The sequence below is a fragment of the Rutidosis leptorrhynchoides genome, chromosome 2 (assembly GCF_046630445.1).
Source record: "Rutidosis leptorrhynchoides isolate AG116_Rl617_1_P2 chromosome 2, CSIRO_AGI_Rlap_v1, whole genome shotgun sequence".
In the NCBI taxonomy this organism is placed as follows: Eukaryota; Viridiplantae; Streptophyta; class Magnoliopsida; order Asterales; family Asteraceae; genus Rutidosis; species Rutidosis leptorrhynchoides.
In genome coordinates, this window is record NC_092334.1 from 111537501 (window position 1) to 111551879 (window position 14379).

General features: G+C 36.8%; 3 protein-coding genes across 4 annotated transcripts in view; all 3 read left to right on the top strand.

Moving 5' to 3' along the window:
* Positions 1 to 362, top strand: part of LOC139888175 (uncharacterized mitochondrial protein AtMg01250-like) — a 525-nt gene extending 163 nt beyond the window's left edge. The window contains exon 1 of the mRNA XM_071871204.1: positions 1 to 362. This exon is cut by the window's left edge and continues 163 nt beyond it. Within this exon, the coding sequence (XP_071727305.1) occupies positions 1 to 362 (362 nt within the window).
* Positions 363 to 1208: 846 nt separating this feature from the next.
* LOC139888176 (uncharacterized) lies at positions 1209 to 1646 on the top strand. Its single transcript, XM_071871205.1, has one exon. The coding sequence runs from the start codon at positions 1209 to 1211 to the stop codon at positions 1644 to 1646; it is 438 nt and encodes a 145-aa protein (XP_071727306.1).
* Positions 1647 to 6614: 4968 nt separating this feature from the next.
* LOC139894376 (uncharacterized) lies at positions 6615 to 14175 on the top strand. 2 transcript variants are annotated; one of them, XM_071877628.1, is made up of 2 exons: positions 6615 to 8044; positions 13062 to 14175. In XM_071877628.1, exons 1-2 carry the CDS (start codon positions 7930 to 7932, stop codon positions 13439 to 13441), a joined length of 495 nt encoding a protein of 164 aa, XP_071733729.1. In that variant the 5' UTR covers positions 6615 to 7929; the 3' UTR covers positions 13442 to 14175. The 2 variants fall into 2 exon arrangements, with proteins under 2 accessions (XP_071733729.1, XP_071733730.1); XM_071877629.1 differs by having other exon boundaries at positions 13125 to 14175.
* Positions 14176 to 14379: the final 204 nt, after the last annotated feature.

The window sequence follows — 14379 nt, forward strand, 5'->3', positions numbered from 1 at the left end:
TTATTATTGCCGCCGAAGGTCTAAATGCTCTATCAAAGATGGCCGTTAGTAACAATCTTTTTTCGGGAGTTGAAATTGGTAAAGATAAAGTTTGTATCTCACACCTTCAATATGCGGACGATACGATTTTCTTTTGTGAGTGGAATCCCCAAAATATTCGAAACCTCATGAAACTTCTAAAATGTTTCGAACTCACTTCAGGTCTAAAGATCAACTATGGGAAAAGTAGTTTGTTTGGTTTAGGTGTGGATCAACACGAGACTGCATTTATGGCCAAGTGCTATGATTGTAAAATTGGCTCGGTTCCCTTTAACTATCTTGGTCTCCCTATTGGTGCGAATATGAATAAGATGAGTAGTTGAAAACCTGTTATGGATAAATTTGAAAAATGTCTTTCGGATTGGAAAGCGCATTTGGTGTCATTTGGTGATCGCACGACTCTTGTTAAATCGGTGCTTAATAGCCTCCCGTTGTACTTCTTCTCGCTCTACCGTGCCCCGCCGTGTGTGTTAAACAAACTTGAAAGTGTGAGACGTTCTTTTTTTTTGGGCGGGTCGGGAAATCTTTCAAAAATTGCTTGGGTAAAATGGGATGAGGTGCTTTTACCTTATGGGGAGGGTGGGTTGAATTTGGGTTCTTTGAAAAGTAAAAATTTAGCTTTGATTGGCAAGTGGTGGTGGAGGTTTAAAACCGAAACTTCCTCTTTGTGGGTCAAAGTTATTGCGAGCATTTATGGGTCAACGGGTGGGTTGGGCGAACTTGATAAATTTGCATGTAATACTACTTGGGTGAACATTATTAAAACAGGTGCGAAGATCGATGAGACGGGAGTTCCATTTTCAAAGTCTTTCGTGAAAGTTGTTGGTAACGGCTCGGGCACATCTTTTTGGCATGATTTATGGGTGGGCGATTCGAAATTGTGCAACAAATACAAGAGATTATTCAAATTAGAATCAAACTCAAATGCTAAGGTTGCGGATCGATGGGTTTAGAATGGTTCTTCATGATGCGGGAATTGGGAATGGGTTCGTTTACCAAGAGGCCGAACAGGGGCTGATCTTGCGTTGTTAATAGCCGACCTCACCTCGTGTATTTTGGTTCCAGATAAGCAAGACTCATGGCGATGGCAAGGTTCGAATAATGGACTCTTTACAACAAAACGTCTTTCTTGTTTGTTAGATTCAAAGATGTTAAAAGTTAGTACTAATATGGTGGAAACATTGAGAAATAATTTTATCCCTAAGAAAGTTGAAATCTTCATTTGGAGGTCGAGGAAAAAACGTATTCCAACTTTGATAGAGCTTGACAAACGTGGGATTGATCTTCATTCCGTTCGTTGCCCTCTTTGTGACGACGGGGTGGAATCGGTTGACTATGCCTTGCTCTTTTGTAAGAAAGTCTTCGAGATTTGGGAGAAGGTGTTCAAATGGTGGGGATTTAATGTGTTTTCTTCGGCTAGTTTGTGCGAGATTCTTCAAGGTTCTTCAATTGGGGCTATGACGGATTTAGGCTCCAAGATTTGGCAAGCGGTTCTTTGGTCTTGTTGTTATCTCATATGGTGGAACCGAAACCAATTGGTCTTTAACAAAAAATGTTGGACCACTCTGGTAGCATTATGTGAGATTCAACTTAAAACATTCGAGTGAATTGGGAAAAGATGCAAATCACTTCATATCGATTGGCACTCTTGGCTACACAATCCCCAATCTTTTGTTATGTAAATTCTTGTGTTTTGATGTATGTTGGCTTAACGACTTGTTTAGTTAGCATATAACTCTTGAGTTGTACATGATGGTTGTTTAATAAAATTGTCGCTTTCAAAAAAAAAAAATTATTTTATCTCATAGAAATAGTAAAAAGAATAAAAAAATTAAGTTAAGTTCTAGATCATTAAACATGATTTACGCATATAATAAATAATGGTAAATTGGTAAATACAAAGTTACCCTAAAAGAATTTGTTGCATGATTAAATATTAATTATACGATATTTATTGTTGTTTGAATTGAATGTTTGAGTTATATCATAAGTCTCTTGGTATCTATAATCTTAATTAATCTTATTTTATTAACTTTAAAATGTTTAAAATATTGTATGAACTGAGTAGATACGAAACTTTCTTGTTTAATATTTAAAAGTTGAGTTCATTTTGGTTTAGGGTAAATTTTTTGTATGAAGTGTGATAATGTATGGATGTTAATACTTAATAGCCTATTAAAAGTTGAGTTCATTTATGGTAAACATTTTGTATGAATTTTGTATATAATATATGGATGTTAATAATCTATTTTTGTATGAAGTGTTTAAACGTATCGAAGTTAAATAGTGTACGGGGAATATTCAAATGAAACCAAGTTTTAAGTTGAGATTCAAGGGATCAACTAGAGTGCGACACGTGGCGCGATAATCACATGTGATTGGAAAAAAAAAAAAAACTTCAAAAAAAATATTTTTTTTGAATTTTTTTTTAAATTTTTTTTTTCAAATTTTTCTTTTGTTTTTTCGAATTTTTTTTAATCACATGTGATTGAATTGACATGCAATAAATCACATGTGATTCTGCATGTCAATCACATGTGATTGAAAAAAAAAATTATTTAGTAAAATGATGAATTTTAATAAATTTGTGCTAAAATCTTTAAACACCAAGTTTTTGATGAAAACTTGATCAAATTACCGAATTAAAGTTTGAGATTTTGAAGATATGATCACGAAACGCTAACAAACTTAATCAAATCACCGAATTAAAGTCTATTACCTGTTGAAATTTTTAAAAAAAAAAAAAAATTTTGAATTTTTTTTTAATCACATGTGATTGGATTTGACATGCAGAATCACATGTGATTGAATTTGACATGCTAAATTAAAAAAAATTAAAAAAAAATTTCAAAAAATTTTTAAAAATTTTTTTCAAAAATTTAAAAAAAAAAATTGAATTTTTTTTAATCACATGTGATTGTCTCGCCACATGTCGCACTCTGATTGGTTCGTTGAATTTTAAGCAAATTATTGGATTCAAAGGATTACAATAGTATATACATAATAGTACTGCTCACCAAAACCTATATATCTTGCCCAAAAACCTTTAAATTTTGTCCAAAATTTTTCAAATTTTGCCCCAAAACCTTCAAATTTTGCCCCAAAACTTCAATTTTTGCCCCAAAACCTCCATATTTTACTCAAAAAAATTGCTATGGTTATAAAAAAAAATTTCGCCCCCGGTGAAAAAAATCCTGGATCCGCCACTGAATAGTAGTATTTAATTACATGAAAACACATGACTTTCTTCGGTTATTTTACTAAATTGATATGCTTTTTTTAGTTTGGATATAAGATATGTTTGAAATAGTCTTTACTTGATTCTAGTTTCTAGCAATATTTTTTATATGAATTTTTGGATAGTTGCAAGTGCCTGGTTGCTGGTGTTGGTGTTAGTGAATGGTGATTACTGTTTTAAGAATTAAATTAATCTAAATAAATAAATAAAAGAAGGTGAAACAAAAAGGTTTGTTTTAGGGGAATTGCATACGCGCATCTGAATAAACTGTAGGGACTAGTTATGTCAATTACAGTTTAAATTAGGTTAGATTAAATTAAATTAAATTAAATTAAACTTATAATATACCTAAACCACGGTTTATTTGTCGATCTGCTACGGTGGGACTAGATCATTTCCATCATCGACCATCGTCAACTGATAATTTCCGTCGTCAACCGCTTCAATCCACCTTCATCTCACCGAGAGTTTTGATTTTTTTATTAATATTTTTATCAACACACTCCTTTATATCTAGCAATATTCAATTACTCGGTCGAAGTTGAAAGTATCTTGAAGGTATGATACTCTTAAATATATTATTATCAATCAATTTAATAATATGTTTTTGTGGTACTTTGGTTGAATATAGTTTAATCACCGTGATTATATAGGTTACAAATTTATTTGTTTAGTACTTGTATTTGGTATCACTACCGAGTTTTTAGTGAAATTTTTATGGGTTTTTTTTTTTATCGTATATATCATTATTAACTTTTAAAAACTCATATTTACCAACCTGGAGTAATTAAGATCACAAATACTCAATTTAAACTCATAAATCACATCTTATTTACCCCTAAGACCGATTCTAACCGCGCGTCAGATCCCATCCGTCAGTCCAATTGGCCAAACTAAAGAAAACTGGCAGAAAATAACACGGCTGTCAGTTTTCATCAATTTGGGGCGTTGATCACAAAATTGATTAGAAAGTATTGAATAATAGCAGTAGTTAAATACTTGGAGGAAAAATTTATTTGCCGATTTCATTAGTGAAGGTGAATTGGGGCATATAAATGGTCGTTATAGTTTGTACGAATGCATTTCTATAAAATGGGTATATGTGATATTTTCTATTTTAAGTGGGTATATATATATATATGATATATAATGTAATTAATTATCTAGAATGGGTATATACGATATTATTCATTTTAAATGGGTAAATATGTTATTTGTGAAGTTAAGGACGGGAAAGATGATAAAACCCCTATAAATAATAGTGGTGGGAAAAAGTTTAACTGCTTGGCGGGTTTTGAAAAACAAGTCAAAGTGGTACGCTCCGGACTCGGGTGGTCATGTTCCTTTAGATGTCGACGATGAGGGCTTTGAGATTCCACTTTCTCAAAATAACGATCTTTTTTATGACGATCCTTTTCCGAGACCAATGGGCCGAGATAAGGCAAAAAAGAAGGCACGGTCAAACTATTCTAGTGACTAGTCGTTCGACTCGTTCATCAAAAGTGGAAGAGGCTTTGGATGCTATTTCAAAGTCTAAGGTGGAGAAGCCAAAACAAGAGCAACGTCGAACCGTTTTTGCAAATGCCGGCATTTTGACCATAGGAATTTTATGTTCATATTTTTAAAAAGTTATAAAGAAAAATATATTTTCTACAGTGTTAGATTAAGTATATATCTCTCGTGCAATTTCCATTTGGTGGTTTAAAACAAAACATCAAAAAAAATATTTTAAACAAATTTTAGAATCAAAAATGTCAATATGATATATATATATATATATATATATATATATATATATATATATATATATATATATATATATATATATATATATATCCGACAATGTAAATTAAGACTTAGAAAAAGTTTCAATGGGTTTCTCTTCAACCTATTGTGTCATATACAAAATATATAGAAACATGTCTAAATGGAGACAGGTCTATAGGGTTTGTGAATGGGTCTAGTGGGTCGACCATAACAAGTTTCATTTATGAAAGCATTCATGGTTATATCATTTGTTATGTAAATTAATGTGTTTTTATATATAAAATAAATATAAATAATATATAATAATAACTAAAATAATATAAAAAATCAATTCTAAAAGTATATGATCTGTTTGACCCATTTGACCATTTAACTCATGACATGTTTCGACCCATTACCCGACCCAACCTGACCTAATTAGACCCGTTTAAAAATTTTACTCGTTTGACCCATGACCCATTTTAATCCAAACCCGTTTTGACCCGTTACCCAAACCGACCTAACTTGACCCGTTTGCAAGGTATAATTATTGTATATGTTGACTCATCGGAACTAATATTTTACCATAAAATAGCAGCCCACCTTGCAGTAATCTAGAACTACCTAAGGAGGTTAGTGCTAAGGTTACTAAACAATAATACAAACATGTCTAATTTAGATGTATGTACGTTTTGGAAGGGAAATTGACGTAAACATGAGTTATATTTACGTTAATTTAAAAAGTAGTACTATTTCGACCAAAATTGATGTTGGGTTGATGAAAGACGTTCTGGGATCAGTGACGGAGCTTGAATACTAACAACGAGAGGGCCAAATTACTCAATCAAAACATATAGTCTCTTAATTTAATAACCTACATAGGTTTTAACATTCAATAACAAAGGAATAAACCGTATCGATATGCTAGTCTCTTCTAATTTCAATTTGGTGGGGTCAAGATTTAACTTTATCATATCTAGTTTTTAAAACTATGAAAATTGCTATTAACAACATAAGTTTTTGGGGAACCATGGCCCACCCCTGCCCCTTAAATCCTCCGTCATTGTCTGGGATAAAACAGAGTTATTGAAGGATTTTGTTTATGTGAGTGTGTAAATCAAGTGTGTCAGGACAATCCAATAGTATTTGTCCCCCAAATACTAGTTACAAAATGGTTATATGTTACAAGTATAAAAATGTTTCTCAGGTACCAACAGACCTTTGGTCCAGCGGTATCGCGGTTGCACTTGTGCACCCGCCGAACTAGAGGTCTCAGGTTCGAGCCTCGTCACCTACACAGGCTATTATAACATGAAATGCCTTGAGGGTGGCCCAAAGGGAAGTTTTACTGACCCGCTCCGGGACTAAGGTCCGGCCCGCCTGCCCCGTATGGGATGGGTTAAGGGTCTGGACCCTCGTGAGTGTGGTTCGGGTTCCTGACCGAACCTGTGTGTGCGCAAATGATGAGGGTCGTTGAAATAAATGATTTGCTGATTCAAATTTGCCGTTCAAAAAAAAAAAAAAAAAAAAACTGTTTCTCAGGTCTACTAAGTCATGTACTCTAAAATATTTACCGAAAATAATTATTAAAACCAAACCAGTCACAAATTTGATGCAAGTATGCCAAATTGTTCAGAATGACAAACAACTGAGAATTATTAAAAACAAAAACATGTCTGACTTTCATTACTACACTGAAATAGAATTAACAGAATTAGAAACGACAAGATCTTCGACGACTTTTTCTACGATCAGTTTTCGATTGAAGTGAACAAGAGTTTGTGTTGATGCCACGGTTTGATAACAGGCTGTACGGATACATAACTATACCTGTCTCTGGATACATAACTATACCTTTACCTGTCTCTGGATGCATAACTATAAATGTCTCTGATTTTTCTTGACGACCAACAATGTCAACTTCATATGTAGCCCCATGTTTCAAGTTGTAAACAAAGAACCGATCGCTTCCAGGTTTACATCTAATCAATACGTCCCCATCTTTGTTCCAAGATCCTAAAACCCTTATGCAGCTTCCAAAAATTTGGTCTTTAATATTGAATTGGCAACGCATCACCCATTTATTCAGCTTCAAACTAAATACCCAAATCATCATGGTAACACAGTTTTTGCGCACAAGACCAACCTCCCCGTTTAGATCTACTAAATGATCACTTGCCGTTTGCGTCTGTGTTGTTTTGGGAGGACAATACCACCCAAACTCCTCCTTTCTAACATCAAACCATATAACTTCAATATCAGTATGTCAATCAATAAAGCTAACCAACCAATGCAAACGACCATGAGCGAATACAGATTCACCTTTTACTGGTAAACATGGAACTTGTGATATTTCTTGCCACGAGTTTCTGCCAAATACATGTACCATAGTGCATAGGTTCTTCCTTACCAACTCACGGTTATCAGGCGCAACACTTTTTTTAAGAAAAACACACACCGCCTTAAAAGTGTTGGAGGAATCGTCAAAACCAAGCCCACATGACTCTCGGGTAAGGTGGTACGACAGAGGTGAAGGAAGTGGGGGCAACTCGTAACACTCTTTCCTTCGAGGATGGATAGCAGACAAAGTTTTCACATGTCTACCATTATGTTGTGCTATTAAGAGCAGCCCATTGCAACTACTTTTGAGTTGTACTCTGACTATAGAATCTTCTGAGGTAGGTTTCTGGCACACGTAATTGATACGCATGTCCCTGATGACATAATTAATTATCCCATGTTGATTGCGGGGCCGGTCGGTAAGAGCCTTGGTTACGCTTAAGTCCAGATCAGTCTTTTTACAAGAACATTTCATGATGTGGAAACACAGGGTACGTGGTAGTTCAGTACGAAGATTTTCATGGAACATTATGGGTATGGGATCTTCTTTAACTTGTTTGCCATGAATGAAGCCAAGATGCGGATCGTCAATATACTCGCACCATTGTTTCGATACACAACGTGCACACACCAAACATTTAACAGGCAATCTTGACAGGATGTCAAACACGATGTTGGAAGGTAACCGATCCATGTCGTAATCTATTAGATGATAACCTATTGATTAACAATTTAGAATGTTAAAATTGCGACATGCATATAGCTGAAAATATAGCATTCGTTATTATTATGTAGAATAAAATGGTGAGTGTGAGAGAGAAAGTGAGGAGAGAGAAAGTGAGGCAACATGGAGAGAGAGAGAGCGGAGCAGGTTATGCACGAAATAGGTACAACAGTGCACTTCAAGATCGGTTAACTAGGCTATTCGGAATCCAATTGACATCGTTCATGTTTTTCAATTTCCCGGAAAGTTGGAACGTGGAAGATCTTTGGAGAAGCTTCAAACCCTTTGGGGATATTAGAGATATTTATGTAGCAGGGAAAAGATTGAAAAATGGCAATCGTTTCGCGTTTGCTAGGTTCGCCAACGTAAACAGTGTTGAACATCTTATCTCGAGACTTGAAAAAATCAAATTCGAAGGCAACCCTATTAGAGTATTCAAAGCTAGAGATAGGGGGGAGAAGTCGGAAGATGAACGGCGTGGTCGAATTGAGGATCTTAGGGATAAACTTAGGGATAAAGGGATAAACTTAGGGATAAAGAGAGGTCAAGTTGGGTGAATCACTTCCAATATGAGGATCTTAGGTCCAAACTCAACAAGCAAAAGGATGAAGATCTAAGAGAAAAGTTAGATAGGAAGAAGGAGAGTAACAAAGGGTCAGAGAACAACGGTGGGCTAGGGAATCACAACCCTTATATCAAACTTGGCAACACCTTCACAATCGAAAGAAAAATCACAGTAAAGGACCAAGAGAGTAACTTAATTGGCAGATCTATTATATGTGAACTAAAGAGTCTGGATCTATTCTTCAAGTTCGAAGACTTGTGCAGTATTGAAAACATTCCAATGACGGCATTAAAATACTTAGGTGGGATGGATGTGTTACTCGTCTTCCAAAACGATACCACTGCAAAAAATCTGATGGAAAACAAAGACCATGTTCTGTATAAATGGTGCAACAGTGTAACCATCCTCAAAAAGAATTTCAAAACTTCTGGCAAGCTTGTTTGGGTTGACATTAGGGGTGTGCCTGTCACATGTTGGAGTGAATCAACTTTCAAGCAAATAGTTGAATGGTGGGGGAAGATTATGGCTATGGAAAATTGCAACGTGGATGAAGGTAATCAGAACCTTCATACAGGCAACGTTTTGATTCACGTTCGTAAAAGTTCGGGTACGATTGATGGCTGGGTCATGTTAGCCCATGGAGATAATATCCATTATGTTTGTGTTAAAGAAGACACCTCAAGAATTGTCCAGTTCGAATTTAATTCTCAACGGGATAGTGATGCTCAGTCAGATAAATCCTCTTCAGATGATGAATGTATTGATGATAGCTATGGTTCATCAGACGAAGACGATGATGGTGATGGTGATGAGTGTTTCAATCAAGATATGGACCAAGAGGTCGCCGGAAGAGTAGATGTAAACCAACAACCTCCGACCGCCATGCCAAAGGTCAATCAACATAGTAACGGTAACAAAGATGAGGTCAGACAGAATCTCAACCGTCCAGATATAGCCGTAGATGAAGAGTCTGGCTTTTGGGGATTGGAAAAACTTTTTCATGAAAGCAATCATTATGCCAACCATGCTGGTCCAGGGCCCGAGAACTCTTTTTACGAAAAGCCTATTAATTTGGTGAGTGAGTCCCAAGACAATTTCACAAGCAATGAAAACGGTATGTTGCAGGAGGGTCATGATGGGCCATTTAGCCCAATAGGTGATTTACATGATGTGGGATCATCAGGCCCATCAAGGGTTAATGATAGTTTGGAGGAAAACTATGTTAATACTGATTTTGGGCCAGATCAAGAAAATGATGACGTTGGGCCTTTCCATGTTGGGCCTACGGACACTATTCCACAAGCAAGTGACAAATCAATTAAATCGAGCAAAAAGAATGGGATTGACAAAAGGGGGAATTCATCTCGCAAACAAAAGAATAAGGACAAGAACAATTGTTGTTGGAGATCGGTTCATAGATGGAAGGCGTCATCCAGGATGTTGAACATCAAGAGTATGGCTAGAAAAGGTACCAATCTTCGCTCCAAGTGTTCGTCTTGTGCAACAGATAAGGAAATCCACAAATCAGTATCGTGTAGCTCCAGTTCATCGATACCCAACCAAAGTGCAAAATCGAATACATACGTTCCAATTAATGATGAGGAGATTCGTGAATTTGGGAGCCGTCTGGGATTGAGATGGCAAAAGAAGAATACTCTACCTCAGTAAGATCCTTCTGTTCTTCCTTCGTTTCTGTTAGTTTTTTAATGAAGATTTTATCTTATAACATTCGGGGCTTTGGGATCGGGAAAGAAAGCAAGTTCGGGTCTTTAAAGAAATTGATTAGTAGTGAAAAGCCTTTATTTTTAGCACTGCAAGAAACAAAATTGAAATTGGTGGATAGGTCGTGGGTAGAGAAACTGTGGGGCTGTTTAGGTTTTGACTTCATCCAAAGAGAAATGGTCGGGAAATCGGGGGGTCAATTGCTTGTGTGGGACACCAATTACTTCGATGCTATTGATGTAATATCATTAAACTTCGCAATTGGCATTCGTGGGAAGTGGAAGAGTAATGATCAGTTTGTCAACATCATTAATGTCTATGGTCCTCATGAGGATGACAAGAAAAAACAGTTTTGGACTTCATTAGGTAACACTGTTAGCAATCGAGATGAGGCTTGGATTTTATGCGGGGATTTCAATGAGGTGCGGGACCAATCTGAAAGAGTTAACTGTGTATTCTCCGGGTATAGAGCAAAATGGTTCAACGACTTTATTCTTTCATGTGAACTCATAGATATTCCGCTTGGTGGTAGGATCTACACTCGAGTCAGTGATGATGGAATTAAGTTTAGCAAAATAGATCGTTTCCTTGTCAACGAAAAGTTTTATTGCCTCTGGGATAATTTGGCAGCAGTAGTACTTGAAAGAACCAAATCAGACCACTGCCCTATTATTCTAAAAGATGAAGAAAAGAACTTTGGGCCAAAGCCATTTAAAATTTTCGATGCATGGTTTGAAGATGTAGAGTTTGAAAAGATTGTCATGGATTCGTGGGCTGATTCTGTTTACAATGGGCCCAGGCCTGATCGTAAGTTCTTGGCCAAACTAAAAAAACTTAAAGCATAATTGAGATCTTGGAGCAAAAATAAATTCGGGAAAATTGACATGGAAATAGACCTCCATAAGTCTGTTGCAAGTTCGCTTGAACTAAAAGCTGAAACAACCACCCTTAATGATGATGAGCTTGAGTTATGGAAAAATGCTAGAAAACAGTGGCTAGAAAAAGAGAATATGAAGGCGAGCATGGCTAAGCAAAAGGCGAGAATTCGATGGGCTCTCGAGGGAGATGAGAACTCAAAATTTTTTCACTCCATCATTCGAAACAGGTACAACAAAACCAATATTCGAGGACTCAATATCGAAGGCTTATGGAATGAAAATCCGCAGGATATCAAACGGGAGGCTTTTAATCACTTTAAGAGAATTTTCGACGAACCTGATACGATGAGACCTTCGATGGAAGGGCTGTTATATCCCTCGATTTCTTCAGATGAAGCCGTAGCTCTCGAACTTCCTATAGCAGAATCAGAAATACATGAAGCTATTTTAGAGTGTGGGAGTACGAAAGCTCCGGGCCCGGACGGCTTTAATATGCGCTTTTTTAAGAAGTGTTGGGATATTGTTAAAGATGACTTGGTTGAGGCAATCAAATGGTTTTGGGAACATGGTGAAATCTCGAGAGGGTGTAATGCATCATTCGTTACACTCGTACCTAAGAAGTCGGATCCGGTCGGGCTTGGTGACTTTCGTCCAATTAGCTTAATTGGTAGCTATTATAAGATTGTATCCAAGATCCTATCAAACCGTCTTCGAAAGGTCCTACCTAAGTTGGTGAGTTCGGAGCCGAGTGCCTTTCTAAAAGGTCGTTTTATTCTTGATGGCGCCTTAATTGCAAACGAAACTATTGATTTCCTCAAATTCAAAAAAAGAAAAGGTGTTATTTTTAAGGTTGACTTTGAAAAAGCATTTGATAGTCTCAATTGGAATTTCTGTTAGAAGTTATGAGATGCATGGGGTTCGGAAGTAAATGGATCAAATGGATTTCTTCTTGCCTTATGTCGGCCTCCATTTCCATCTTGATCAACGGGTCGCCAACTGATGAATTTCTGTTGGGTAGGGGCGTTCGACAGGGTGACCCTCTATCACCTTTCCTTTTCATCCTTGCGGCGGAGGGGTTGAATATTCTTACTAAAACGGCCATTGACAGAGGTTTATTCAAAGGGATTGAAGTCGGGGAGGATAAAGTTTTAGTCTCACACCTACAATATGCGGATGACACTATCTTTTTCGGGGAATGGGGAAGTTCTAATGCACTTAATCTTCGTAATCTCCTAAAATGCTTTGAATTATCATCGGGTCTAAAAGTCAACTTTCAAAAAAGTTGTTTATACGGGGTTGGTGTGGATTTTGAAGAAGTAAGCCGTACCGCTAGACACATCGGGTGCAATGTGGGGAAATTCCCCTTTATTTACCTAGGGTTACCAATCGGGGCTAAAATGAATAAATTGATTAGTTAGGACCCGGTACTTGAAAAATTCAAAAATAGGCTTGCGAGTTGGAAAATGCGTCCGCTTTCTTTTGGAGGAAGATTGGTTCTAATTAAATCGGTTCTTAATAGTCTTCCGTTGTACTATTTTTCGTTATTTCGTGCTCCGCCTTGTGTGTTAAAATTTCTTGAGAAAGTGAGGAGAGTGTTCTTTTGGGGTAATTCGGGTTCGGGAAATAAAATATCTTGGGTGAAATGGGAAAATGTTTTACACAATTTCGGGAATGGGGGGTTAAATATCGGTACCTTAAAAGGGAAAAACTTGGCCTTGTTGGGGAAATGGTGGTGGAGGTTCAAAACCGAAACCGATTCCTTTTGGGCCAAAATTATTCGTAGTATTTATGGGTTGGACGGTGGCTTAGTGGTTGAGGATGGTCTATCACGTTCTCCGCCACTAAGTCTATGGCGTAACATTGTTAGTGCAGGTTACTCATTGGATGAACTTCAAGTGGCGTTTCGAAACTCCTTTATCAAGACTATCGGTGACGGTGGTTCGACTTCATTCTGGACTGAGCATTGGATTGGAGAAGACAAACTGTGTAATATTTATCCACGTTTATTCAGGCTAGAAACGCAGCAGTCGGTATGTGTTCGAGATCGTGTTAAAAAGAAAGAAGGGGACACCATTACTTCGTGGAACTGGTCAAGAATTCCATCAGGAAGAACGGCATCTGAACTTGATTCGCTGACTGTTCTGTTACGGGCCTACGATTTCAGCAGCGACAGCAAACCAGATTCTTAGAGTTGGACCCTCGATCGTAAAAGTTTATTCACTGTCAAAAAGCTCACCTCATTAATTGATGATCAGGTACTCTGTCATTTCAGCTCGAATCAACCTACAATTCGTAACATTCTAGTTCCAAAAAAGGTTGAAATCTTCATCTGGAGACTCCTTAAAAAACGGGTTCCGGTCAAAGCGGAACTTGACAAGAGGGGTATAGATATTCACTCGTTGCGATGCCCGCTCTGTGATGACGATTTGGAAACTATTGACCACTCTTTCCTTCAATGCAAGCAAGTGATCGATGTGTGGGTGCGGGTGCATAATTGGTGGGGTGTTAACTATCAGGCTTACTCGAGTATATCGGACTTATTAGGATCAAGCACGTATTCTTCAATGACAACTTTCGGTGAGCTTCTTTGGCAATCGATTAAATGGGTTACAACGTATCACATTTGGAAATATCGGAACAACTCGGTATTCCAAGGAAAATGTTGGAATGCCCCAATGGCTCTAAACGAAATACAATCTAAGTCCTTTTTGTGGATTTCTTCGAGAGCCAAAAAGAAAAAAATGGAATGGCTAACGTGGATGTCGAGCCCAAGTATATATCTAAACTCCTTGTAGATGTTGGATTGAATTGTATATAGCTCGTCGCTTCACAATCTCTAGTTGTAGTGATTTTTCGTGTCTGATGTCATGGCTTTTCCTTGTAAGCCATACATCTTGCTGTAACTTTTCGTGTGTTAATACAAGTCTGCTTTTCTAAAAAAAGAATCTGGAAGTGCGACAAATATACAGCTGATAATTGATTCATGTCATAATTATTTGAAATAACCTATTTGATTAGATTAACAGTATCAGAATAGCATTCCCTTTTATGTAGGACTCTAAAATCGGAAGTAATACATACATACAACATGATACTAAACAAATAAATTTGTCACATATGATTTTTT

What these genes read in the sequence shown, in the direction of transcription:
- LOC139888176 (XM_071871205.1), top strand. Translation starts at nt 1,209, where the DNA reads ATGGTGGAAACATTGAGAAATAATTTTATCCCTAAGAAAGTTGAAATC.
- LOC139894376 (XM_071877628.1), top strand. Translation starts at nt 7,930, where the DNA reads ATGAAGCCAAGATGCGGATCGTCAATATACTCGCACCATTGTTTCGAT. An exon ending in GTCAAACACGATGTTGGAAG is followed by an intron (nt 8,045 to 13,061) that starts GTAACCGATCCA and finishes ACGGTGGCTTAG; the next exon opens with TGGTTGAGGATGGTCTATCA.